The sequence below is a fragment of the Garra rufa genome, chromosome 9, assembly GCF_049309525.1.
Source record: "Garra rufa chromosome 9, GarRuf1.0, whole genome shotgun sequence".
Taxonomy (NCBI): domain Eukaryota; kingdom Metazoa; phylum Chordata; class Actinopteri; order Cypriniformes; family Cyprinidae; genus Garra; species Garra rufa.
In genome coordinates, this window is record NC_133369.1 from 41398249 (window position 1) to 41425244 (window position 26996).

Consider the following 26996-nt stretch of genomic DNA (forward strand, 5'->3'; position numbering starts at 1 on the left):
TAAGATATTTTGTAAGTTTCCTATCTTAAATATATCAAAACTTAATTTTTGATTAGTATTTTGCATTGCTAAAAACTTCAAATAGTTGTATCTCTGCCAAATGTTGTCCTATCCTAACAAACCATGCATCAGCTTTCAGATTATGTATAAATCTCAATTTAAAAAAATTGACCCTTATGACTGGTTTTGTTGTCCAGGGTCACAAATGTTCAACACGAAAATTCAGTGGAATTTTCATATTTGATTTGTCTATTTATTCATATCAATGCGTAACAAACACCAGACGGGCTGAATGAAAATGCTGATTTACTCTCTCTGACAGTAGGTGGTGCTTAGAGAAAAGCAGAAATACCCTGTTTTGTTTTCAACAGCAGTGTCTCTAAACTCTTAAAAATAAAGGTGCTTCAAAAGGTTCTTCAAGCGATGCCAATTTACTGATAATGTACTCACCCTCTTGTCATCCAAGATGTTCATGTCTTTCTTTCTTCAGTCGTAAGGAAGTGATGTTTTTTGAGGAAAACATTTCAGGATTTCTCTCCATATAATGGACTTCTATGGTGCCCCAGAGTTTGAACTTCCAAAATGCAGCTTCAGATGGCTCTAAACGATCACAGCCGAGGAAAGAAGGGTCTTATCTAGCAAATCGATCAGTTATTTTCTAAAAAAAAAATTACAATTTATATACTTTTTAACCTCAAATGCTCGTCTTGTCTAGTTCTGTGTGTACTCTGTATAGAGATTAAAAAGTATACATATTGTAAATGTTTTTAGAAAATAACTGATCGTTTCGGTATATAAGTCCATTCTTCCTCGGCTGGGATCATTTAGAGCCATTTGAAGCTGCATTTAAACTGCATTTTGGAAGTTCAAACTCAGGTGCACCATAGAAGTCCATTATATGGAGAGAAATCCTGAAATGTTTTCCTCATAAAACAATTTCTTTACGACTGAAGAAAGAAAGACATAAACATCTTGGATGACAAGGGGGTGAGTACATTATCTGTAAATTTTTGTTCTGAAAGTGAACTACTCCTTTAAAGGTTCTTTATGGAACCATTTAGACAAAAAGGTTCTTCTATGGCATTGTGAAGCACCTTTTTTTTTAAGAGTGTAGGCACAACTAAAAGCACAAATATATATAGTCTACATATAATCGCAACAAAAACAATCGACTACAACTGCAACCAGTGTTAAGATAATTCCTTCACTACAAATAGCCTTGAAGAGTTAGTGTTATTTAACGGAAGTAGCTGTAGAAAAACTGTTGAGTGGGGTCTTGATTCTATTGGTCGTTTGTTGATTGGATGGTGTTGGACAGAGTTTATGTGAACTAAATGATTAGAGAAGTCAGAGAGAAGTAATTTCATGAGAAGATTGAGTAATGACATTGAATCATTCACAATAAGATCACTAAGTGTGGCAAAGATACTGCAAGTCAAGACAGGTGGATAGTCCTATCTACACACCACAGGTCAAATGTCTTAACATTCTATTATATCTTTACAAACTTGAAAACAATAACATAAGCTTCACACCATATGCTAAAATCATCTTTGTCTTATCAAGTGACTGTTGGTGGTTTATCAGCCACTGTTGATAATTAAACCAATTAAAACTAATGACTATAATTGGATTTAAATAAGCAGATTTGTCATACCCACTGTAATTGCTTGGGCTTGGCAAAAGGGATTGTCACCAAGGTGAGTAGAATTTCGAAGACACGACACCAGTAAAAGTGCTCTTTGGCGCTATCTAGTGACTAATATTAAAGAAATAAATTGATTCTCCGAGATCCCTGTCTTGGTGTTCAGACTTTTAGAAAGCAATTCATCTCTGAATGTGTTTGAGCTTCATGTCTTTAGGTATTAATCTGATCTTTGAAATGCAGATGTGCACGTAGGTACTTGGATATCTGGAGACACTTAGCACCTACTTTGGATGATGGTCAATGAATGAGGTCATTGTTATTCTAAGATTGAGAATTACATGCAAAAGGCATGTTCCTATCCATCTTCAGCGCCTTTACAATAGGCTGACATTCTTGTTTGGTGAGAAAGTTGCGCGAGTTGTGCCCATGCTGAATGCTGATATGTTGAGGTGCAGATAGGGGCGGGTCTCACTACACCTCACCATACTGCAGATCTGCGGGATTATAAACCCACACATGCGTTTAAATAGAGAGAGAGGGAAGACATGTGCGTGGACTGGAGGACGGACCTACACCGCGGGAATGTTTAACTGCAGCTCTGGAGCTGGAGGAGTATCGGCGTCGCCAGAAATGACCAGCTGTGCGCATCCGTGCGTCTGTCAGAGAAGAAGCGGAGACCAAACCAGAGCGCTCTGACCAAAGATTGGATATCGTTTGGATCATGGCAGTGTCATCTCTCCGTGCGCTCGTCTCCAGAAGACCTTTGGATCTTATCTCTGTTTTAAACTCCTTGTGGAGTTTGTGACCTGCAAACCTGGATCTTCACAAAGCTGCTTCGCTGCTCGGTTTTGCTTTTTGGACCGTTTTTGTCATTATAATGTTGAGCTGATTGTCCATCGCCCGCGTTTGCCGAAGGTTTCGGGACTCCCTCATGACACCAATGTCCCCTTCTCTCTGGATCTTAACGAAAACCATTTCTACACGCTTTGGATACTCTATTTATTCATTTTTTCTCTTTCCCCCCAAACGTCTGGAGCGAATTTAGGATGCTGTGTCTGTCTCCTCCAGTAACCCACAACCTGTTATTCTGGTTTTTAATTCTCCAAACGCCACATTTAACTGCACCTTTAATCACTGGTAAGGATAATAAACATCCATTAGAATTTAAATCATATAAACAGTTATCCATAAAACATATTTTATTTTGACGTATTATCTGAGAAATGTTGGCCGTGTATATAGCTTATTTTTTATCATTTCAAAACTGCACGATTTAAAATGTAAATTTAATTTTGGCTTTGAGTAAGTGTTGCTTATGTAGTATTTAGATTTGAAAATGCTTAACAAAAGTTTTTTTTAGCTGTGTAGCCTAATAATTATTTTACAACGCCACTTAGTCATGTAATTGTTAAACAGTAGCTATAGTAATAACAATATGTGGCAGAAGTAGCTCAATACAATAATTGGCAGTGTGTATGTAGCTCGTTAGTTTAAGTAGTAATCACTTAAATAAATAGTAACACTGTAAAATTAAGTGTGGCCTACATTCCGGTATTTTGTAAACGCTACTTAACGTAAACAAGAGCAGTTTAGACACCCCTTATTCACCCATCTTAAAGTGATAAAGGAAATATCTTATGTAAATGTTTGTTTGTTTGTTTCGTTTCGTTTTTCATTCAGGTACGGAGGCTAGCTGTGAAAACGAGGGAGAAGTGTTACACATCCCCAACATCACAGACAACCCCTGCATCTCCTGCGTCTGTCTGGTGAGAAAACTTCAATCTGTCTTGGGACGACTACCTCGGCGGGAATTCAGAGTGAAATATGGTTAAATATTTATAGTGCAGTTTGGAGATTTCACATGACTAATTTAATCAGTCAATTTCTGTTGTGAGGCAGCAGTGTGGAGTCCTGGCTGGGCAAACAAGATTTTGTGAGGTTTTAGGATAGAAGCTTTATATAGAACAGAAGGACTATACGTGATAGCCTATATGGATTATATATTATAAGAGTCACCACAACACTCAAAAAAATAAAGGTTCTTTATTGGCATCAGTAATGCAGAAAAGGTTCTTTATAGTCGAAAAAAGTTCTTTCGATTTCTTTTAGAAATTTTCTTTTTGGAACTGTTCACCAAAAATGATTCTTCTATGGTATCACTGCACAAACACCCTTATGGAACCTTATTTTTAAGAGGATAAGATTATGCATAGAGTCTTCGATTTTACAGTATGTCAATCACTCCGTGGTAAAGTTTGCAGAGCTGGCTTTGTAGTAAGAAACCGCAAATGTTACGTATGTTCAAAGTAATGATTTTAGATGGTAAAACAGTAGTGATAAATTAGACTGTAATTACTGTAATCCATCTATCCCTGTCCTGATCACAAAACCAGCATGGGTCTATGTTACATGTCTGCTACCCATTATAAAGAGAACATGTTAAGCATCAAGAGTCAAACAATGTGCCTTTCACAAGGTTAGTGCGTGAGAGCTGATACGATGGGTTGATGAATGTCTCGTATTGATTTTGTAGCATGTGAGATGATGAATAGAGATCAATACAGGAAGTTTTATCTCTGAAAGATGATGCTACTCTTTATGTACATGCATTTGTCTGCTGTTGATGGGGATGTCGTGAACCAAACGTGATTGAATTAAGCTGATCCATCAAGAAAGCAGATCACATCCCGTACTACATCTCACGGCTTTATTGTTGTCACATTGTCAACAAGTACAATTTTTACACCTAGTACTGAATGATAATAAGGGATTGTCCTTGCGTTATTACTTTTTATTAACAGAATCAAAAAGCAGACTGTAAGCAGGAGAAGTGTTCACCGCTGGCAGAGGACTGTGCGCTGGTGGTCAAACAGACAGGAGCCTGCTGTGAAAGATGCAAAGGTCAGTTCAAACCTACTGCAGAACTGATCTATGAAATCTATTATTTATTCTAAGTGGGCTAACAAACTTCTTTAATCTTAATGTATAGTTTTGCTATGTTTAACATCACTGCCACCTTATGGTTGAGAGATGCCATGACTCCTTACAGCAGAGGACTAGCTTTTCCCTCTTTCTCAGACATTTTATTTGAATGGAGGGCTGCTGGTTTAATGGGCTTCCTTAGAACATCCAACATTCTTCTGTTAATAAACTATAATGATCTGATTCCAAAACGATTCTTGATCTACATTTTCCCCCGTTAATTATTCTGCTGTGCAAATACTATCTTTACAACTTTACATTTTAACAAAATGTAAAACTGCAGTTTCTATGTTTTTTTGTTTATAGTTGGAATCTCTGTATGTTATTACTGCCATCTTCACAATCTTCTTAATTACGATTATTAACTAAATATCACGATGGGTCACAATCTCCATTTTTCAATATTACTGCACAGGGCTACATTTTCATATACATTTTATATCAAATTTAAATCAAAATTTACTTTAAAACAATTACTTATATAAAATAATAAGTGTTCTTTAAGTATCCGAAAGTTCACAGATAATATAGTTTTTTTTTTTCCTCAGCATTATTGCCGTTTGATTCTGAAACTAAAGGCCTATTACTAATTTAGACAGTGGCATCTTTAACAGGCTGCATTCAAACTACTGCACAGTTCTACTTCGATATATCAGATGTTTTGTCCTGCTCTGAAAACATAACTGAGTGTTTGTACATCAATTTCGTTTAAAAGTATTCAAAAAAGCAAGTGCATTTAACCGCAGCCGTAATCGAGCTTTAGGACGAACAAACACCAAGCGCACCTGAACGTCTGTCAGTTCGCGAGTTTCGTGCATTTAATAGTACTGCATTCCAAACGGCATGAATGAAAGCATATCTGAAGTAAAACATGACGGATGAAAGCACACTGTCAAGCAATGCGCATGTGTCTCACAGTGCAAATGAAGCCCGCCGAGTCTCAAGCGCGCACACGTGCCATATGCGGGAAAAAACAAGCCCAGAATCGATTTCTGAAATATTCAGAATCGTTGAAGAGAGAATCGCGATGCATCGGAGAATAATTTTTTTTCTCCCACCCCTATAAATCAATCATTCAGTCTATTTTTAATGTAAGAGTTGCACTAAAAATGCTCTAATAGTTGTATTAACAATGGTGGCTCAGATTTTCTGGTTACACTAAACAAAAAGATTTTTTTGAATTGTAAATAAAACCGATAATTGCAGTGCATTTTACAAGAAAATAATCTTATACTACAGTCTTTCTACTTCAAAATGTCATGTTTAATTTACTGTTACTTGCTGTTCTTTTGTTATCCCTGCTGAAAAAAAACAGCTAAAACCAGCCTATGCTGGTTGGCTGGTCTTAGCTGGTTTTGGCTAGAAGTAGCTGGTTTAAGCTGGTCTCCCAGCATGGCCAGGCTGGTTTTAGATGGTGGTTTCCCAGCCTGCCCAGTTTTCACTCGAGTAAAGTTCACTCCAGCCTAGGCGGTCATAGGTGGTCAACATGATTTATTAAATAGAGAAAATCACCACATTTATAATAATTTTAAAAAATAATGATAGTAATGTTAAATTGTATGCTATCAATAAAATATTACATTTTAATGGGTCTTCCTTTAAAGTTTTTAGAACGAACCTTTACTTTTTTTAAATAATTGTTTTTTGATGAAATTATCATTTTAATGACCATATGTTTATTTAAACAAAATAAATTATTTAACTAAATAAACTGAAAATAGTACTAATTTGTTAGGATATGACAATATTTGGCTGAGATACATCTATTTGAAAAACTGGAATCTGAGATTGCAAAAAAATCTAAATATTGAGAAAATCGCTTTTAAAGTTGTCCAAATGAAGTTCTTAGCAATGCATATTGCTAATCAAAAATTAAGTTTTGATATATTTGCGGTAGGAAATGCACAAAATATCTTCATGGAGCATGATCTTTACTTTATACCCTAATGGTTTTTGGCATAAAAGAAAACTCGATCATTTTGACTCATACAATGCATTTTTGGCTATTGCTACAAACATATCCGTGCTTCTTAAGACTGGTTTTGTGATTCAGGGTCACATATATTATGCCAAACATGACTTATTTAGTATTTGTATTAATGCTTTTGATCGCCATCTCATACATTTGTAACATTTCTAAAAACAAACAAACCACTTTTAAGATTTATTTCCCCACAAAAAGTCTCACTCTGTCAATGTTTAGTCAAAACATGTTTTGTTTTTAAACCAGCTACTTCCAGCTTAAATCAGCTAAGACCAGCCAACCAGCCTAGCTGTTTTTTGTTTTTTTTCAGCAGGGATTGCTTTGAAACAATTTTCACTCTAGTAAAGTTAGTCCCCTGCTGAAAAAAACAGCTAAAACCAGCCTAGGCTGGTTGGCTGGTCTTAGCTGGTTTAAGATGGAAGTAGCTGGTTTTAGCTGGTGGAAAATTGGCCAAAACCCATCTAAAACCAGCCTGCTGACCAGCTAAAACCAGGCAACCAGCCTAGGCTGGTTTTAGCAGTTTTTTTCTTTTTTCTGAAATCATTTGATCTGAGCATTTCCTTTCTCTTGGCAGGTTGTCAGCTGAAAGGGACGTCCTACAACAGTTCCCATCACTGGATCACTCCTGTGAAACCCTGTGTCACATACAGCTGTCAGGTGGGTCAATCTCATTGAAACATTAAACACTGGCTTTGTCTTGAGAATGGCTGACTGGATTTACGCTGTTAAAGTTAGCAGTTGTAGTACATGTGGTGTAGTAGAAGAATAAACAGAATAAGAAACACAATACTGGATGGATGGATGGATGCTTTAACCAACTGCTGGTTTGAATGAGAATGTCTGCCAAAATGAGAAACAACATGTGGTATTAATAATTTAGATGAAGTAGTACTTGACTACCTCCTGCCTGTTCAGTCTCCATAAGCAACCACACACCAATATAAATCTGAAGGTAAACATTAAAGGGGATGGTAAAGTGCATTCATTTTTTTCTTTGGACAGGAAGGTGTCATCACTGAAGCGGAAATGAGGTGTGTCATTCACTGTAAGAATCCGAAAATCCATCCAAAGAAATGCTGCCCAACCTGCCCAGGTCAGTCAATGCTATTATGTGTGTGTCTGTTATTTTCTTATACAGTGTGATTTGATTTCCCATAAAAATATAAGAGAGACTCAGAATATTGCAAACAGAATATTGATGCTCACAACATTTCCTCGCAAAACCTACTTAGATTTGAATATCTGCCAGTCAGCCAGATTCTCATTCTAACACTTGTTTATATTTTGAATGTTAACAGGGTGTATTTTCGAGGGGAATTTATATAAAGAAGACGATGAGTTTCATCCTGAAGGGAACCCCTGTATTAAATGCATCTGCACTGTGAGTTTATCTGCTAAACAGCTGGTGTTACAATTCACAACAAAAAGCTCTGGGGCACTTACTATGACCAAACAATAGCACCCTGTCTAAGATGGAAAATATTTAGTATTTGGCCATTCAAAATAATAATAATTACAATAATATTAGGGTTCAACAGGGCTGAAGGCACACCTAAAGGAAAACAGGCCTTCACTACTCCCATAGTGTATGATTGCAAAAAAACAAAACACGTTTTGACTAAACCTTGACGGAGTGAGACTTTTTGTGGGAAAATAAATCTTAAAAGTGGTTTGTTTGTTTTTAAAAATGTTACAAATGTATGAGATGGCGATCAAAAGCAATAATACAAATACTAAATAAGTCATGTTTGGCATAATATATGTGACCCTGAATCACAAAACCGGTCTTGAGAAGCACAGATATGTTTGTAGCAATAGCCAAAAATACATTAAAAGAGTCAAAATTATCGATTTTTCTTTTATCATTAGGGTATAAAGTAAAGATCATGCTCCATGAAGATATTTAGTAAATTTCCTACTGCAAATATATCAAAACGTAATTTTTGATTAGTAATATGCATTGCTAAGCAGTGTTGTTTTTGACAACCATTTTAGATTTAGTCTTAGTCTTAGTCTTTTGGACTAAAATGCTTCTTAGTTTTAGTCAGATATTAGTCACTTCTATATGTGATAGTTTTAGTCCAATTTTAGTCGACGAAAAGTCAAAAAGGTTTTAGTCTAGTTTTAGTCAAAAAAAGGGGGAAAAGTAGTCTTTTAACAAATTAATGTAGGTCTGTAAGTATTTTGCTGTTTGGTAGTGTCACTTATAAGTTCTGAAAATAGCAGATCTATAGTTCAACTCAATGTGAGCTTCCGGATTGACTATTTTCACCAATAATTACAATAATGAAGGAATGTTTTAGAACATAAAAGACAAACAAGGATGGAATGCTAAAACGGCTTGCCATACTAGTATAGCAAAGAGTATTTAATGCTAAAACGGCTTGCCATAGCGTCAGATACTTTTTAAGTTTTAATTGGCATGCACAATAAGCGGAAATGTCATGCATTTTAAACATCTGACGGACCACCCACTAACATTTTCGTCTATTCTCGTCTCGTCAACGAAAACTCACACACGTCTCGTCATGTTTTAGTCATCAACGAGCCATTTTTATCTCGTCATCGTCTCGTTATCGTTATGAAAAAGTGGCGTCAACGAAATGATTTCGTCATCGTCATCATTGACGAAAACAACACTGTTGCTAAGAACTTCATTTGGACAACTTTAATGGCGATTTTGTCAATATCTTAGATTCCAGATTTTCAAATAGTTGTACCTCAGCCAAATATTGCTCTATCCTAACAAATTAGTACTATTTTCAGTTTATTCAGATAAATAAAGTAATTTATTTTATTTAAATAAATATATGGTCATTAAAATGTTAATTTGATCAAAAAACAATTATTTAAAAAAGCAAAGGTTCATTCTGAAAGCTTTAAAGGAGGACCCATAAAATGTAATATTTTATTGATAGCATACAATTTAACATTACTATGAGATTTTTTTGAATTATTGTAAATAAGGTGATATTCTCTACTTAATAAATCATGTTGACCACCTATATTTTAGTGTCATATCAATAAATACAAAAGTTAGTCTGTTTATTATTATGTCAATCATTGTGCCTTTAGCCCCAATAAAAGGGCCACTTTTTACTGAAATGCCATGCTTTTACATATTCTTTAGTTACTGAAAAAGTTGGTTTTAATTGCCTTGAACAAAGCTGAAAATCATTACTTTTGTCTCAAAGAATCTTTTATAGAATCAAATTTGAAAAAAAGCAATAGATATTAGATCGAATTAGCGCAGAATCCACTTTTATTAGACTTTTAGCCCCATAATACCCCAATACATGAAATTTAATTTGTTTTCTTCTTCTATATCAGTGTCTACAGTAGCACCTATAGTTCAGTGAAATAAAACAATTTGTTTTGTTTTAAACAAATAAATGTTTTGATATGCTCTATATAATCATGTGTGTTTTTTCAGGGAGGGCAAAGCATGTGTCATAAAATGGTATGTCCTGTTTTATCCTGCCCATCTCATCTCACCCACACTCCACCTGGACAGTGCTGTCCTAGATGTCGTGGTAAGATTTTTTTTTTTTCTGTTTCGGGGTTAAAAAAAAGCTAGACACTTAAAGAAACTTCTTAGTACTTGAGACTTTCGCAATGACAAATATCATACACACTGACAATATTATTAGATATGTTCCCAATCAATCAGAGTATTATATTTAGTACATTTAGTAGTCAAAATGAAGTATTTAAATGTGATTGAGTTGAGGACATCAAGTTAATGAAAAATTGTCATGTACAAAATTATTCAACCCCAAAAGTTATATTTTGTAGAGAATCTTCACTGCGAAAAATGCTTTTCTTACTTGGATTTTTCGTCTTGTTTCCAGTCAAAATATCTCAAAAATAATTCTTAAATCAAGAAGGATTTTCTTGACGAGTAAAATGATTGTCTAGTCTCAGAAAAAAACAAGCCAAATTAAGTTTGTTTTTGCTTGAAACAAGCTAAATAATCTGCCAATGGGGTAAGAAAAATATTCTTGTTTTTTGTTGGAAATAAATACAATTTTGCTTACACTATTGGTAGATTATTGTGCTTGTCCTAAGCAAAAACTCACTTAATTTTAACTTTTTTTTTTTTTTTTTCTGAAAGCAAGAAAATAATTTTTACTCGTCTAGAAAATCCTTCTTGATTTAAGAATTTTTCGATATTTTGGCTGGGAACAAGACAAAATGTTTTCCAGTGTTGTCTCTAAGTGCTTATAAGATGACGTGTCTCTTGGCCCATTCTTTGAAAAGGCTTGAAAAAGCTTCCAGATCGCTGATAATCTTTGGTTTCTATGTTGCTGCTGCTTTCTTAAAATTGCACAAAATATTTTTAAATCTCAAGATTTCAATCTGAAGACTGAACGGGCCACTGAAGAACATTCTACGACTTCAGTAAGCTTCAGATGTATTCAGTAGATAGATAAGTCCAATGGTCATCAACCTTCAGTCTATTCACCAAAGTCACTCAGTGTTCTTCTGCTCATAAGTTTTGCTCATAAGTTATGCACAAGACTATCCAAATTAATAGTCAAGTCAGCCTTTTCTGTTCTTCTTGATCAGGAGTGGCATCCCAACATGAAGGTCATGCTTTTCTAGTGTTCTTCTTTTACTCTGCATTGAAATGTTTTTTCCTCCTTTCATCAGGTCATCTTGCAAGTCTTTGGAAGTAAATTGAGGGGTTTTCTCAGTTGCTCTGATCAAACATTTTGTTCCCCTTGATGATGTGTTTTTTTCTTCATTGGCCTCAAAAGTTTTCTGGTACAACACATTTTTAAACATATGAGTAATGCTGCCAGCTGTGTCTCTAGGAACTTTTAGTGTCCTCTCGTAGCCCATCTAACGCAATTAGACTATAGCTTTTGTGAGCACTCTTTTGACTTGCTAAAATAATGTCTCTCAGTTTCCAATGGCTTAAACGTAATTAAATCACTTGTTTGTTCCGTATCAAACAAATAATTGACTTAAAAACACTAGTGCTGAATAGGGGTTGAATAATTATTACCAAAAAGTCTATAACTCAAAAATATTGCATTATATGTTGTCATTATCACTTTTAATATTGCATTAAACTGTTATTGATGCATTTTTAAAATAATTCTGGTAAATTAGTACAGTCTCTTGGGGGGTTGAATAATTAGATTGGCTTGAGAAAGCTGATCTGCTACTTAAGCTTTTTATTATTATTCTTAGACTAAATTTCTAAACGTTACTCCTCCTAGAGCCAGGGTGCGAATTTAATTAATGCTTTATCCCCCCTGAAGGACATAAACACGAGATGTAGGGGGGGTCTTCCTTTTAAATAGTGGTAAATAGTTCGCACTGATCTGTATCTTAAATATTAGGCCACTCATAGTAAAAACAGTAAATTAATATAAATATAAAATTAACCTGTGACCCTTATAATGGTTCATACCAATCGCCCCAGCAGCTCAACCCCCCCCCCCCCCCCCCGATTGTCAAGGTACACTATTCACACTCCAACTGTCAAAATTCAAATTTAAACTCCCAGAATCCCTAATGTCATGCTAGTAACTTGCTAATCATGCTAGAAACATGCTAGTAATTTCTCAGTCATGCTAATGATATGTAAATAGTGTGCCAATCATGCTAGAAACATGTTAGCAACTTGCTAATCATGCTAGAAGCATGCTAGCAACTTGATAATCATGCTGGAAACATGCTAGCAACTTGTTAGTCAGGCTAGAAACATGTTAGAAACATGCTAGCAACTCACTAGTCAGCCTAGAAACATGATAGCAACTTGGTAATCATGCTAACAACAGGCTAGCAACTTGCTAACCATGTTGGAAACATGCTAGCAACTTACTAATCATGATAGAAACATGTTAGAAATGCATTAGTAGCTTGCTAATCTTGCTAGAAACATGTTTGCAACTTGCTAATCATGTTAAAAAACATGTTAATGACATGCTAGTAACTTCCTAATCATGTTAGAAACATGCTAATAACATGTAAATAACTTGCTAATCATGCTAGAAACATTAACAACTTGCTAATGACATGTTAATAATGCAAGTAACGTTAATTATGCTAGAAACGTTAACAACTTGCTAATCATGCTAGAAACATGCTAGCAACTTGCTAGTCATGCTAGAAACATGCTAGCAACTTGCTAATCATGCTAGAAACTTGTTAGCAACTTGCTAATCATTCTAGAAACATACTAGCAACTTGCTAATCATGTTGGAAACATGCTAGCAACTTGTTATTCGTGTTAGAAACATGTTAGAAATGTGCTACCAACTTGCTAATCATGTTGGAAACATGCTAGCAACTTACTCATCATGATAGAATCATGTTAGTAACTTGCTAATAATGTTAGAAACATGCTAATGACATGCTAGTAACTTCCTAATCATGCCAGAAACATGCAAATCACATGTTAATAACTTACTAATCATGCTAGAAACATGTTAGCAACATGCTAATGACATGGTAATAATGCAAGTAATATGTTAATTATGCTAAAACATGCTAACAACATGCTAATCATGCTAGAAACATGTTAGCAACTTGCTAATCATGCTAGAAACCTGCTAGAAACTTGCTAATCATGTTGGAAACATGATAGCAACTTGTTATTCATGTTAGAAACATGTTAGAAATGTGCTAGCAAATTGCTAATCATGTTGGAAACATGCTAGCAACTTACTAATCATTATAGAATCATGCTAGTAACTTCCTAATAATGTCAGAAACATGCAAATCACATGTTAATAACTTACTAATCATGCTAGAAACATGTTAGCAACATGCTAATGACATGGTAATAATGCAAGTAACATGTTAATTATGCTAAAAACATGCTAACAACATGCTAATCATGCTAGAAACATGTTAGCAACTTGCTAATCATGCTAGAAACTTGCTAATCATGTTAGAAACATGTTAGAAATGTGCAACTTGCTAGTCAGCTAAGAAACGTGATAGCAACTTGCTAATCATGCTAGAAATATGCTGGAAACATGCTAGCTAATCATGTTGGAAACATACTAACAAATTGCTAATCATGTTGGAAACATGCTAGCAACTTACTAATCATGATAGAATCGTGCTAGTAACTTGCTAATAATGTTAGAAGCATGCTAATGACATGCTAGCAACTTCCTAATAATGTTAGAAACAAGCTAATAACATGCTAATAACTTGTTAATCATGCTAGGAACATGTTAGCAACTTGCTAATGACATGCTAATAATGCAAGTAACATGTTAATAATGCTAAAAACATGCTAACAACATGCTAATCGTGCTAGAAACATGCTAGCAACTTGCTAATCATGCTAAAATGTGTTAATGACATGCTAGTAACTTGCTAATCATGCTAGAAACATACTAAACATGTTAGAAAAATGTTAGAATCATGCTAACTACATTCTAATCATGCTAGCAACATGCTAATCATCTATCTATCTATCTATATAAAGTTAAAAATGTAAGCTTTTACAGCTGCTTTAAACTTTTAAGCTAGGCTTTCTCAAGCCAACCTAAAGTTTGGTTTGACAAACGTTTTTATCTAGTTTTGATTGCAGTATTATCTAGTATGCTTTGATTACAAATGTAACAGGGTCTTGTTTGTCTTCTCTAGGTCAGAGGAGGGTGTTTGACTTGTCGCCTGGCAGCTGTCTGTTCCACAGTGAGGTCTATGAGAACGGTACGTCCATCAGCCATGACAACTGCACCAGCTGCACATGCGTGGACTCTACAGTGGTGTGCAGGAAGAGATGCTCAGCGCCTGGCAGCTGTCATGGCAGTGCGTGCTGTGAAGAGTGCCAGTCTCATCTGAAGATGGAAGATGTGAAGTACTGCAGGGTGAAGAGCAAAATCTATCGGGTGAGGCATCCAAGAACAAGGACTAGTTGAAAAATATATGCATATATCAGAGGAGAATAAGTGTATTTATCTTTGTCTCTTCCTGGTTTAGGATGGTGACAGATGGTCATCTGCTAACTGCTCTCTGTGTACCTGCGTTAAGGGGAAAATTGAATGTCAGCCAAAGATTTGTGTTCCTATTACCAGCTGTCCCTCGGTAAGTTTTGTTTTACAAAGCTCATAAAGACACCTAACGGCAGTTTTATCTAAAGTCGTCTGTACTGTATAGTCATTATGTATTATACACCTATTTTGATGGTGATCCGCTGTCCAAAGGTGAATGTGAAGTTTCAGAAAAGTCAGTTTAAGATCTGCATTATTACTAATCGTGCACATAATTTATAGCTGCTATAGTCTCCTTAAACTGACATACTATGCAAGGATATTTCTTTAGCCTACTCTGTTAGCTTTTCAATTAAATGTTATTTATTTATTGTTTTAGTGTACAAAAACACAAACTCTAAAAGCCACTGAACGAATATTCAACAGATAAAAGAAGTGAGTCTAGGGCTGGACAATAATTCAATATTAATATAAGTTGCGATATAATTTTTTTCAATAACGGTGATATGATTTTTAAACACGTTTCCAATATTACGATATACATTACCAGTGTTTCCCATACATTGATTTATTTTTGGTGATTGACTTCTTTGAATAACATGAGCAGCACTGCATGTTTCAAAATTAAAATGCGGTGGTGTTTTTTTATATGAATGTATTCTTGAAGGAAACAGACTCTTTTCAGAAAAGTTTTGATGCCATTTTTATTTTATCTGGTAAAGTAGTGTTCATGAGCGCAGCTCTGCTTTGTGTGCAGCTCTTACCCAGAAAACCGCTGTTTTTACCGTTCCAAAAGCGCCTCCTGCTGGCAGAAAATGCATTTGCATTTTAAATAAGCTTTTTATATTATATAATATATATATACCATACATTGATGTATTTGTGGCGATTTACTTTTTTGAATAAACATGAGCACTGCACCTTTTAAAATCAAAATGCGTCATGGGTGTTTTATATAAATTTATTTTTCAAGGGAACCAACTGTTTTCAAAAAAAATTTGATGCCATTTTTATTTTATCTGATAAAGTAGCGTTCATGAGCGCAGCTTTGCTTTGTGTACAGCCGTTACCCAGAAACTGCTGTTTTTACTGCTCCAAAAGCGCCTCCTGCTGGCATAAAATGCATTTGCATGTGTTTGCTCACTCTTTTTTCTGTTTTCTGCATCAACTTTTCATATTATTTGTCCTGGCTGAAGCAATTTTGTTTAAATCTGTAAGAATAAGAGAAAGTGAGAGTATTTCTATAAAGGATAAATACAAATAGAAGGTGAACTTTAATTTATTTGTGCCGTTTTTATTTTTATTTTTTTTTATTTATTTATTTTTTTTTAAAGAAGGAGGTTTCATAGACTTGGTAAATTCATTTTTCCGATATTTGTAGGTGCAGACTTCTGTTGTGGGCATTTTTGGCAGTTTTTCTGAGGCTTTTTAAAATAATGTTCATATCGATATCGAAATTATATCGGATTGACCGAAATTACGAAGTATATTGTGATATAAATTTTGGCCATATCTTCCAGCCCTATGTGAGTCAATGTGGCTAAAATATAAATTTTCCACTGTAATATCAATGTATGTGTAACACAGAACAAATATTGGATTAAACAAGTTCTTTCTCATGAATAATGCAGATAAAAGCTCAGAAACTGATGACGTTATGTCACAAAATGTGAGGTAATTGCATGCAGCTGGAGTCTTGGCTACCTTATATTTACCTCACATTTTGTAACGTAACTTCAAGTTTGCTTTTTCAAACAAAAAAGATTGAAAAATGTGTGTGTGTGGTATGTGTGCAGGTGTGTCTGTTTATGCCTGTATGGGTGTACCTGATATGACTGCTTTTGTGCCCTGATAAATTATTTCAAGTGATGTTGGTATTGTAACGTCACATTTGCGTTGGAGTTAGTTTTGGCCAGTTTCCTTTGTTAGTTCATGTTTCCTTTGTCTCTTTTAGTCCCTAGTGTTTCCCTGTATATTTATAGGCCTCAAATTAAGTTGTTTCTGGTCTGTTGTTGTCTATGTTATGTTAAAAACATTAACTTTAAATCGCAGCACTTATTGTATCCAGCTTTCCAGTCACAGTAGACGAGGGGCAGAACAAATACCATAGTGAGCAGCCATCATAATTTATTTGTACAAAAACAAAACAACAATAGAAGAACAATTTACATGCTGGTCTGTGCATCCATGTCTGTACCAGATGACATCTCTGGTCTACCACAATATTAATATAATTGATAATAAGCAGCTAAATGTTGTGACTCTTAAACTCCTCAGTTGGGCATTGCCTGGCTAAAATTTCTTCTGGCTAAAAACTCTTTGATGGAAACAAGGCCTAAATATTTTGTATCTAGTTATTCTCAGCACTGCCTAATAAAACCGTTTGATTTTCTGTGTCTCTATGTTTTTCTTTTATTTTTCAGAACAAGATACTGAATCGAACTGGATGTTGTCCTGTTTGCACTGATAGTAAGTTGACTTCCTTACATGATGTTCCTGCTGTGAATTATAACAGAAGAAAACCTAAAAATTTGTTTTATTTCAAATTTTTTTGTTACATAAATTAATACTACAGTCAAATCTTCACACGCTCAACAATGTAACTTTCAAATGTAAATTATAAATTCTATGTTTGCCATCAGTTTGCGTACAAATAGGTGACCCTGCACCACAAAACCAGTCATAAGGGTACATTTTTTTTAATTGCGTTTTGGTTTGTTAGGATAGGACAATATTTGGCTGAGATACAACTATTTACAAATCTGGAATCTAAGGGTGCTAAAAATAAAAAATACTGAGAAAATTGCCTTATCCAGACAAATTTTTTAGCAATGCATATTACTAATCAAAAATTAAGTTTTGATATATTTACAGTAGGAAATTTACAAAACTTCTTTATTGAACATGATCTTAATATCCTAATGATTTTTTGCATACATCAATTTCTTCATAACTCCAGAGCCAGGCGTGTGTACCGTATTTGGAGACCCTCACTATAACACTTTCGACGGCCGCACCTTTAACTTCCAGGGCACGTGTAAATACGTGCTCACTAAGGACTGCTCCCCAGCAGCCAGTTTCATAGTGCTGGTGAAGAACGATGCTCGGCGCACACGCTCCTTCTCGTGGACCAAATCAGTGGAGCTGCACATATCAGGCCTGAGCATCAGCCTCCACCAACACCTGACCGTCCGTCAAAACGGCACACGGATCGCTCTTCCCTTCCATAGCACTGGGGTCCACATTGACCTGGACGGATACCTGCTCAAACTCACCACCATTGCAGGTAAGGCCAGCATCCTGCTATGGGATTTTCTATCATAGGGTCATTTACATGGCTTTTGGAGAATCAGAAGAGTTTGATTTTGGTTGCATCTTTCCAAGTGGGTGTTAACATCTCCGTAAGTTTATGACCTTGCTGACTTTATACAGTCGCACCAAAAATTATTCAGATGCCTGATATAATTTGTGATATTTTTTTACTAGTGAGTGCAGGACACTATAGTTCATTTATGCATTCTTCATAGTTCATACAGAGGACTACCAGTGAAATTGATAAAAATTAGGACCAAAAATTTGATTTGACACTTTGACCTGACTATGTTTTGTTACATACCTTTCTATCAGTTATCTGACATTATCATAGGGCTGGGAGATTAATCGAAAAGTAATCGAAATCGACATTCAGAACCTATAATCGATCAAATTTTTCCAGGTCAATTATTTCAATTACTTTCCCCTTAAAAACACTACTGCGTGTGGAGTCAGGTGACCCCGCTCCGTTACGTTACATTATTCCGCCGACATGTTGATGGAGAGCTTAAGCAGTATTTATACAGTAAAAAGTATATACAGGATATACAAGAGTAATTTTATCTAGAAGAGATACTGCTTATTTTCTACTTTTTTTTCTACTTATTTTCTATTTTCTACTATTTTGTTTCCAAAAGTGCAAGTTATTTATTTTCACTAATTTAAAAAAAATGTGACTTTTCGTTTTAAGCAATGTGTACTTTAATTTCAGTTGTTCAACACTTATGTTCAATAAATAATCATAGATAGTAGATAGTGTGTGCACCCTTCATTCAAAAATCTCTCACTTGTAATATGTGAGCATATTTACTGTACAAAACTTGTCAGTGAACTATAAGGGCAAAAAAATAAATATTATTTAAATATAATTAAATGTTATTTTATTAATGAATAAAATAATCGTTCATTAATCGTAATCGGGTTAAAATGTTCAATTAATCGAGATTTTGATTTTAGGCCAAATCGCCCAGCCCTACATTATCACATATAAAACAGTTGAGTTCTTGTCATATTTTATTACCATTTTCTAAACTATAGCGAATAAACTGTCATAATGTGAGAAAATTTGAAGGTGTCTAAAAACATTTTGGTTTGACTGTAATTCTTTCATGATTTTCCAATTGAATTTGTTCTGACACAGTTTAGCTCTGAGTTCTTGTCATATTTTATTACTATTTTCTAAACTATAGCGAATAAACTGTGATAATGTGAGAAATGTTGAAGATGTCTGAATAAATTTTGGTTTGACTGTATGTATGTATGTATATATATATATATATATATATATATGTTCAGAAGTGGCATTTAAGAATTAAGTTGCTGGTACTGGTACTGTCCAACAAATTTCTGAATGTTTGACAAGCTATGTCCTGCTTGGATCTGAAGATGCAAAAATACCATATTTCAGGTTTTTTTTTTTGTCACTTTAAATAAATCTCAAATATGAGACAGGACTAATGTATTTCCATGCTGGTCCTCATATATATGCATGAACAGATATCCATGAAATAGAAATCTTCTTTTGAGTATGACAGACTTCTGACAGAAAAGAGCGAGATTTTGTTGAGTTGGTACATCAATTTCATCAAAAAATTCATAAAAACAGTTCTGTCATGACAACTCTCGGAAAAGTTTAGCATGGTAATAGATATGACAATGTTAATGTATTTAGTCTTGATGGAGCAGATCTGCTACGCTGCTGCTGCTGTTGGTTATTGCTGTAGTTGTAGATTATTGTTGCTGCTGCAAGCAAGTACAGAACTTGCTACTTCCAAAGCAAATGGCGATACGGTGCTGTGAGTATTTAAGATGTACTGCTGCTGCACAAATAGCATAAAATAACCCGTAGCAGATCTATACAGGTGGAGCTGGGGAAGGTGGAGGGTTTCAGAGGAACGATGACTGCCCAAGTGAATGCTACCAGCCATTTAAATAGCTGCGTATGCAACATGAACCAATCAGCTTGTGCCAAGTCGTATAACTCTGTGATATCATCAGTTATGTTAACAACCTGTCAGCCATATTTTTATTGTGAAATATGATTACTATTTTTTTTTCTTAAAAATGTAATTTATTCTTATGATAAAAACACTCTTTCCTCCATTGTCTTTAGTGTCACATGATCCTTCAGAAACCATTCTAACATGCTGATTTGGTGCTCAAGGAACATTTCTTATAATTATCAATGCTGAAAACTATTTTTACTGCTTAATATTTCTGTAGAACTGTGATATGCTACCATTTCAAAGTTTGGCGTTAAGTAAGCTTTAAAAAAAGAAAGAAATGAATGCTTTTAATCAAAAGAGTTAGTAAAAACTTTTAAAGTGTTACAAATGATTTCCATTTCAAATAAATGCTGTTTTTTGAACTTTATGTTCATCAAAGAATGTATGGCATTCTGACCAAAACTGATTAGTGTCAAGTCAGCTAATGGGAGGCTGCTATAAGGTGCGCTGTGGATATAACATATCAGCTAAAGGAAACTACTCTTCTTAAAATTCTGTAAGAAAATGATTTTTGTGGTGTGAGAATAAACCAACCTAGTGCCTTGCACAATGTTGACCCTTGGACTGGCAACAGGATTGTGATTTGATTAACTCTCCCATGTTTGCAAGACATTTATCTGCAGCCTTTGTGCTAGCAGCTCAAATCAATCATTCCAACCTTGCACAGATAGTATAGGAGGGGTACAGTTTGCCCTGATTTTGGCACACCTTTCTTTTTTCAAAAGAGCATGTTTGGCCTGTTATTTGATTATTCAATACAAATGACAATAACTTTATCAATCAACATCAATAATGAAACAAATTCAATTTCAGCTGTAAAGCACCTCCACAGAAGACAAGTCATTATTCTGCTCAGTTTAGTTCAGTAACTGTCAATGTTCCAAAGTTCAAAAATGTTATACTAGTTGAATTTATAAAAATGACCCTGTTCAAAAGTTTACACACACTTGATTCTTAATACTGTGTTGTTACTTTTGTTTAGTTTCCATAGCAGTATTTTTTAGTGATAGTTGTTCATGAGTCCCTTGTTTGTTCTGAACAGTTAAACTGCCAGCTGCTTTTCAGAAAAATCCTTCAGGTCCCACAAATTCTTTGGTTTTTCAGCATTTTCATGTTCAAAAATCAAAAAAGTTAAAATTATATGCAAAATTTTAAACTATAAGCAGCTCTTCAGAAAACAATAGTGTTAATAGTCAGCAAAAAGTCAGTTCACTGTTGATTCATTACAGTTCAATAACAGTGTGGATTTTGCAAATAAGATATATATCCAGTCCAATTTTGTTCTTACCTGAATATAACAGAATAGTAATTGTTTTCAAGCACAATTTTAAATGGGAACTGCAGATAAATAAGTTGCTGTGCAGAACATGTCCATAGATTATTCAGGATCTTAATTGTAGGTTAAAAATGATTTGAATGTAAAAATGGTATGCTGTAGGTCTTGATTCTGGTAACCATTTATTTTCTTTTTGCCTTGAAAAGAAGAAATATTCCAATTAGTATTCTAGTTAATTTGATTGCTACATGATTTTATTCAAATGCAGCTTAAAATAGATTTAGAGAGATATGTGTCATATCACAGGATATGTCATCTTCTCAAACGTAGGCAAATGTAGCAGTTAACTTTCTCTTCATTTTCATGTTGGCTGTGTCATCAGGACTGGAGATCACATGGGATGGAGACAGTCTGGTGGAGGTGGTCGCAGCACCTCATCTGAAGGGGCAGCTCTGTGGGCTGTGTGGAAACTACAACGGTCAAAGGCGGGACGACTCTTTAGGAGGAGACGGCCAGATTAGGTTTGACGTGGATGAATTTGCCGAGTCTTGGCGTGTGGAGGACAATGAGGTGTGTCAGGCACCGAACCGCAGGCCCACATCTTTCCTCTGTCCTGGCACAGTCAAAGTAAAGCTGCGTGCACACAGAACATGCCAAAAACTCAAGTCCTGGGAGTTTCAGAAGTGCCATTCTGCTGTAGACTTTACCTCTTTCTACAAGTGAGTTTCCCATTATGCAATCATTATTATTAAATAAATACAGTTGAGGTCAAAAGTTTACATACATCTTGCAAAATCTGCAAAATGTTAATTATTTGACCAAAATATGAAATGCATGTTTTTTTTTATTTAGTACTGATGCAAGTAAGATGTTTCACATATAATATGTTTACATATAGTCCACAAGAGAAAATAAGAGTTGAATTTATAAAAATGACCCTGTTCAAAATTTTACACAACTTGATTCTTAAAGAAGTTTACTTCCAGAACAAAAATGTACAGATCATTTACACACCTCTTTGTCATCCAAGATGTTTATGTCTTTCTTTCTTCAGTTTTAAGAAATAGTTTTTTGGGGAAATCATTTCAGGATTTCTCTCCATAAAGTGGACATCTATGGTCCCCCCCAAATTTGAACTTCCAAAATGCAGCTTCAAAAGGCTCTATACAGACGAAGGTTGAAGGGTCTAATCTAGCGAAATTATTGGTTATTTTCTAAAAAAAAAATTACAATATCTTCTCCAAACACTGGGTCGCTACTGCTATGATGTAGTACGATTTGAACCAGAATACACAGAGACAAGCACTTGAAATTAAGAGGTATATAAATTGTCATTTTTTTTTAAGAAATAACCAATCGTTTTGCTAGATAAGACCCTTCTTCCTCAGCTGGGATTATTTATAGCTCTTTGAAGCTGGATTTAAACTGCATTTTGGAAGTTCAAACTTGGGGTCACCATACATATCCATTATATGGAGAGAAATCCTGTAATCTATCCTTCTCCTTTACTACTGTGCTGTTACCTGAATGATCCACAGCTGTTTTTTTTTATTTATTATTATTAGTTGTTAATGAGTCCCTTCTTTGTCCTGAACTGTTAAACTGCCTGCTGTTCTTCAGAAAAATCATTTAGGTCCCACAAATTCTTTGGTTTTCCAGTATTTTTGTGTATTTAAACCTTTCCAACAATGACTGTATGATTTTGAGATCCATCTTTTCACACTGAGGACAACTGAGAGACTCATATGCAACTATTACAGAAGGTTCAAACACTCACTGATGCTTCAGAAGGAAAAAAAGATGCATTAAGTGCCAGGGGTGTAAACCTTTGAACAGGATGAAGATGTGTACATTTTTCTTATTTTGCCTCAATATCATATTTTTTCATTTAATACTGCCCTTCAGAAGCTACAGAAGATAGCATGTTCCCCAGAAGACAAAAAAAGTTACATTTACCCTGATCTTCAAATTCTAAAAGTTTTTACCCCTTGGCTCTGAATGCATTGTGTTTCCTTCTGAAACATCAGTGAGCTTTTGAACTCTTTGTAATAATTGCATATGAGTCCCTCAGTTGTCCTCAGTGTGAAAAGATGGATCTTAAAATCATACATCATTGTTGGAAAGGGTTTAAATACACAAAACAATCCTGAAGGATTTTTCTGAAGAACAGCGGCAATGTTCAGGACAAACAAGGGACTCATGAACAGCTATCACAACAAAAAAAACACAGCCGTGGATCATTCAGGTAACAACACAGTATTAAGAATCAATGTAAACTTTTGAACGGGGTCATTTTTATAAATTCAGCTATTATTTTCTCTTGTGGGTTAAATGTCTTTTATGTGAAATATCTTATTCAGGTCAGTACTAACTAAATAATAACATGCATTTTGTATGCTTCCTCTTATATTGGTAAAATAATTAACATTTTGCACATTCTGCAAGGTGTATGTAAACTTTTGACCTCAACTGTAAATGTATACTTTTGCAGCATTTGAATTTCTGAACACAAAGATCAGAGCATCAAACTTAGTACGCAATCATGGTATGCCCATGTGCCATTTTATTGAACTACTGTAGAAAGCTGTTGGTGTTTTGCATTTTCATTACGAATATTTAATGCTAAAATCCTAAACTAAATGTTTGTGAAGCAGAGAAACATTGAAGCTAATGGTGCACAACATACACTAACACTAATACTATTTCTGTCTCTCTCCATGTCTTCCTCTCTCAGGTCATGTGTAACAGACATGTGTGAGTGTCCAGTGCATAAGAACTGTTACTGTGAGTCGTTTATAGCATACAGTCGAGCGTGTGAGAGAGAGGGCATCCCTGTGCACTGGAAACCTGAGCTCACCTGCATGAGTAAGTCGACAGCAGTAATTAAAACCCTCATTCACTGTATGGTGTTTTTGTTGTTGTTTACTAAAACAGCACACTTTTATGTTTTATTTACATATGTGACCCTGGACCATCAAACCAGTCTTAAAGGAGTAGTTCACTTTCAGAACAAACATTTACAGATAATGTACTCACCCCGTTCTCATCCAAGATGTTCATGTCTTTCTTTCTTCAGTCATAAAGAAATTATATTTTTTTTGAGGAAAACATTTCAGGATTTCTCTCCATATAATGGACTTCTATGGTGCCCGTGAGTTTGAACTTCCAAAATGCAGTTTAAATGCAGCTTCAAAGCAGTGTTGTTTTCGTCAACGATGACGATGACGAAATCATTTCGTTGACACCACTTTTTTTCATGACGATAAAGAGATGATGACGAGATAAAAATGGCTCGTTGATGACTACAACATGACGAGACGTGTGTGAGTTTTCGTTGACGAGACGAGAATAGACGAAAATGTTAGTGGGTGGTCCGTCAGACGTTTAAAATGCATGACATTTCCGCTTGTTGTGCATGCCAATTAAAACTTAAAAAGTATCTGACGCTATGGCAAGCCGTTTTAGCATTAAATACTCTTTGCTATACTAGTATGGCAAGCCGTTTTAGCATTCCATCCTTGTTTGTCTTTTATGTTCTAAAACATTCCTTCATTATTGTAATTATTGGTGAAAATAGTCGATCCGGAAGCTCACATTGTGTTGAACTATAGATCTGCTATTTTCAGAACTTATAAGTGACACTACCAAACAGCAAAATACTTACTGACCTACATTAATTTGTTAAAAGACTACTTTTCCCCCTTTTTTTTGACTAAAACTAGACTAAAACCTTTTTGACTTTTCGTCGACTAAAATTGGACTAAAACTATCACATATAGAAGTGACTAAAATTGGACTAAAACTAAGAAGCATTTTAGTCCAAAAGACTAAGACTAAGACTAAATCTAAGATGGTTGTCAAAAACAACACTGCTTCAAAGGGCTCTAAATGATCCCAGCAGAGGAAGAAGGGTCTTATCTAGTGAAACATTTACAATTTATATACTTTTTAATCTCATCTTGCCTAGCTCTGCGTGAACTCTGTGTATCCAAGTTCATGACAGTTAAGGTATGTCAAAAAACTCCCGTCTCACGGGAGGATGATTTTGAAGTTGGAGGAGAAAATGAGATGAGAGTTTTTCGACATACCCTAACTGTCATGAACCGGAATACACAGAGTACACACAGAGCTGGACAAGATGAGCATTCAAGGTTAAAAAGTATATTTAGTGCCCTTTGAAGCTGCATTTTGGAAGTTCAGATTCGGGGGCACCATAGAAGTCCATTATATGGAGAGAAATCCTGAAATGTTTTCCTCAAAAAACATAATTTCCTTACGACTGAATAAAGAAAGACATGAACATCTTGGATGACAAGGGGGTGAGTACATCATCTGTAAATTTTTGTTCTGAAAGTGAACTACTCCTTTAAGTAGCGTGGATGTATTTGTAGCAATAGCCAAAAAATACATTGCATGGGTCAAATTTATCGATTTTTCTTTTATGCCAAAAATCATTAGGATTTTTAGTAAAGATCATGTTCCATGAAGATATTTTGTAAATGTCCTACTATAAATATATTAAAACATAATTTTTGATTAGTAATATGCATTGCTAAGAACTTCATTTGAACAACTTTACAGGCAGATTTTTTTGCACACTCCAGATTCCAGATTTTAAAATAGTTGTATCTCGGCCACATACTGTCCTATCCTAACAGACATACATCAATGGAAAGCTAATTTATTAAACTTTCAGATGATGTATATATCTCAGTTTCGAAATATTTACCCTTATCCAGGGTTCAGGGTCACATGTGCGGTAAAAGCCGACAAATATGTGATAGTGTCTTTTCTTCATATTTACCTAGTATTCATTTCACTCATTTTGCTGTAGGCACACATTGCAAACATGGTGCAGTTTATGACACATGTGGACCTGGCTGTACTAAAACCTGCAATAACTGGAATGAGATTGGACCCTGTACAAGGCCCTGTGTCGCTGGCTGCCACTGTCCCGCCAGCCTGGTCCTGTTTGAGGGCCACTGCATTAAACCTACATCCTGCCCCGGGCGATGACCCACAGGACTCATATTAAAGCAGAGGGCTGGAAGAGATCCAACCATACAGAGACAAAGAAAACTGGGCATGCAACTTTGCAAACAGGACTGTACAATACTCAGATAACTGAGAGAGACACATTGCGCCTTTGCCCTGCTTCCCTCAACAGTGAGACTCACCAGAAGTTTCCTTTGTGCTTCTCTGTGGGGACTCAGGATCTCAAGATCTCTCTGCTCACTTATAGTTGGTGAAAACCAAATCCAAAGTGCCTTATTGACCTCTAGAATGAACTCATACGAAAAAGGACCTAAACTGTACAATCCGAGTTAAGTGTGGGGTATATGGCATACATAAACTATAGTATTATCCATTTATTGGGTCAGCCAGTATTTAATACACAGTTGCTTGACTGAAAGGGAAACTATTTATGTATTTGTTGTTTATTTTGTAAGTCGGGGACTCAAATGTGACTCTTATAGCATTAAAGAGAAGTGTACTGTATTTGTCCAGCCAAGTGTTCATACACTGATGTGTGTATGTGTTGTTCTAACTGTACATTTCACTTGATCCATTAAGATACTATATATTACCAGTATAAAGCTTATATACTTTCAAAGATGAACATGTTTAAAATTTGGTCATCAGGAAGTGCAGTGTGATATTTGTGCACACAACTCAGGTTCGAAAATGTCTCGTGTTGATTCAGGATTGGGGATGTAGAATGACTTTGCACTTAATGCAGAGGAGCCCAAAAAGAATATGGCTGGTTAAATAAAAAAAATAGACTTGTGGGGACTGTAAATTGATAAAACAATTACAATACTAA

General features: G+C 35.2%; 1 protein-coding gene across 1 annotated transcript; it reads left to right on the forward strand.

The window, feature by feature from the left end:
- The first annotated feature begins 2075 nt into the window (after nucleotides 1–2075).
- On the forward strand, nucleotides 2076–26996 carry bmper (BMP binding endothelial regulator). Its single transcript, XM_073847404.1, has 14 exons — nucleotides 2076–2785; nucleotides 3329–3414; nucleotides 4450–4549; nucleotides 7189–7271; nucleotides 7617–7707; nucleotides 7913–7995; nucleotides 10048–10147; nucleotides 14232–14476; nucleotides 14568–14672; nucleotides 17002–17047; nucleotides 17538–17864; nucleotides 21555–21891; nucleotides 23907–24037; nucleotides 26007–26996. Exons 1-14 carry the CDS (start codon nucleotides 2695–2697, stop codon nucleotides 26186–26188), a joined length of 2007 nt encoding a protein of 668 aa, XP_073703505.1. The 5' UTR covers nucleotides 2076–2694; the 3' UTR covers nucleotides 26189–26996.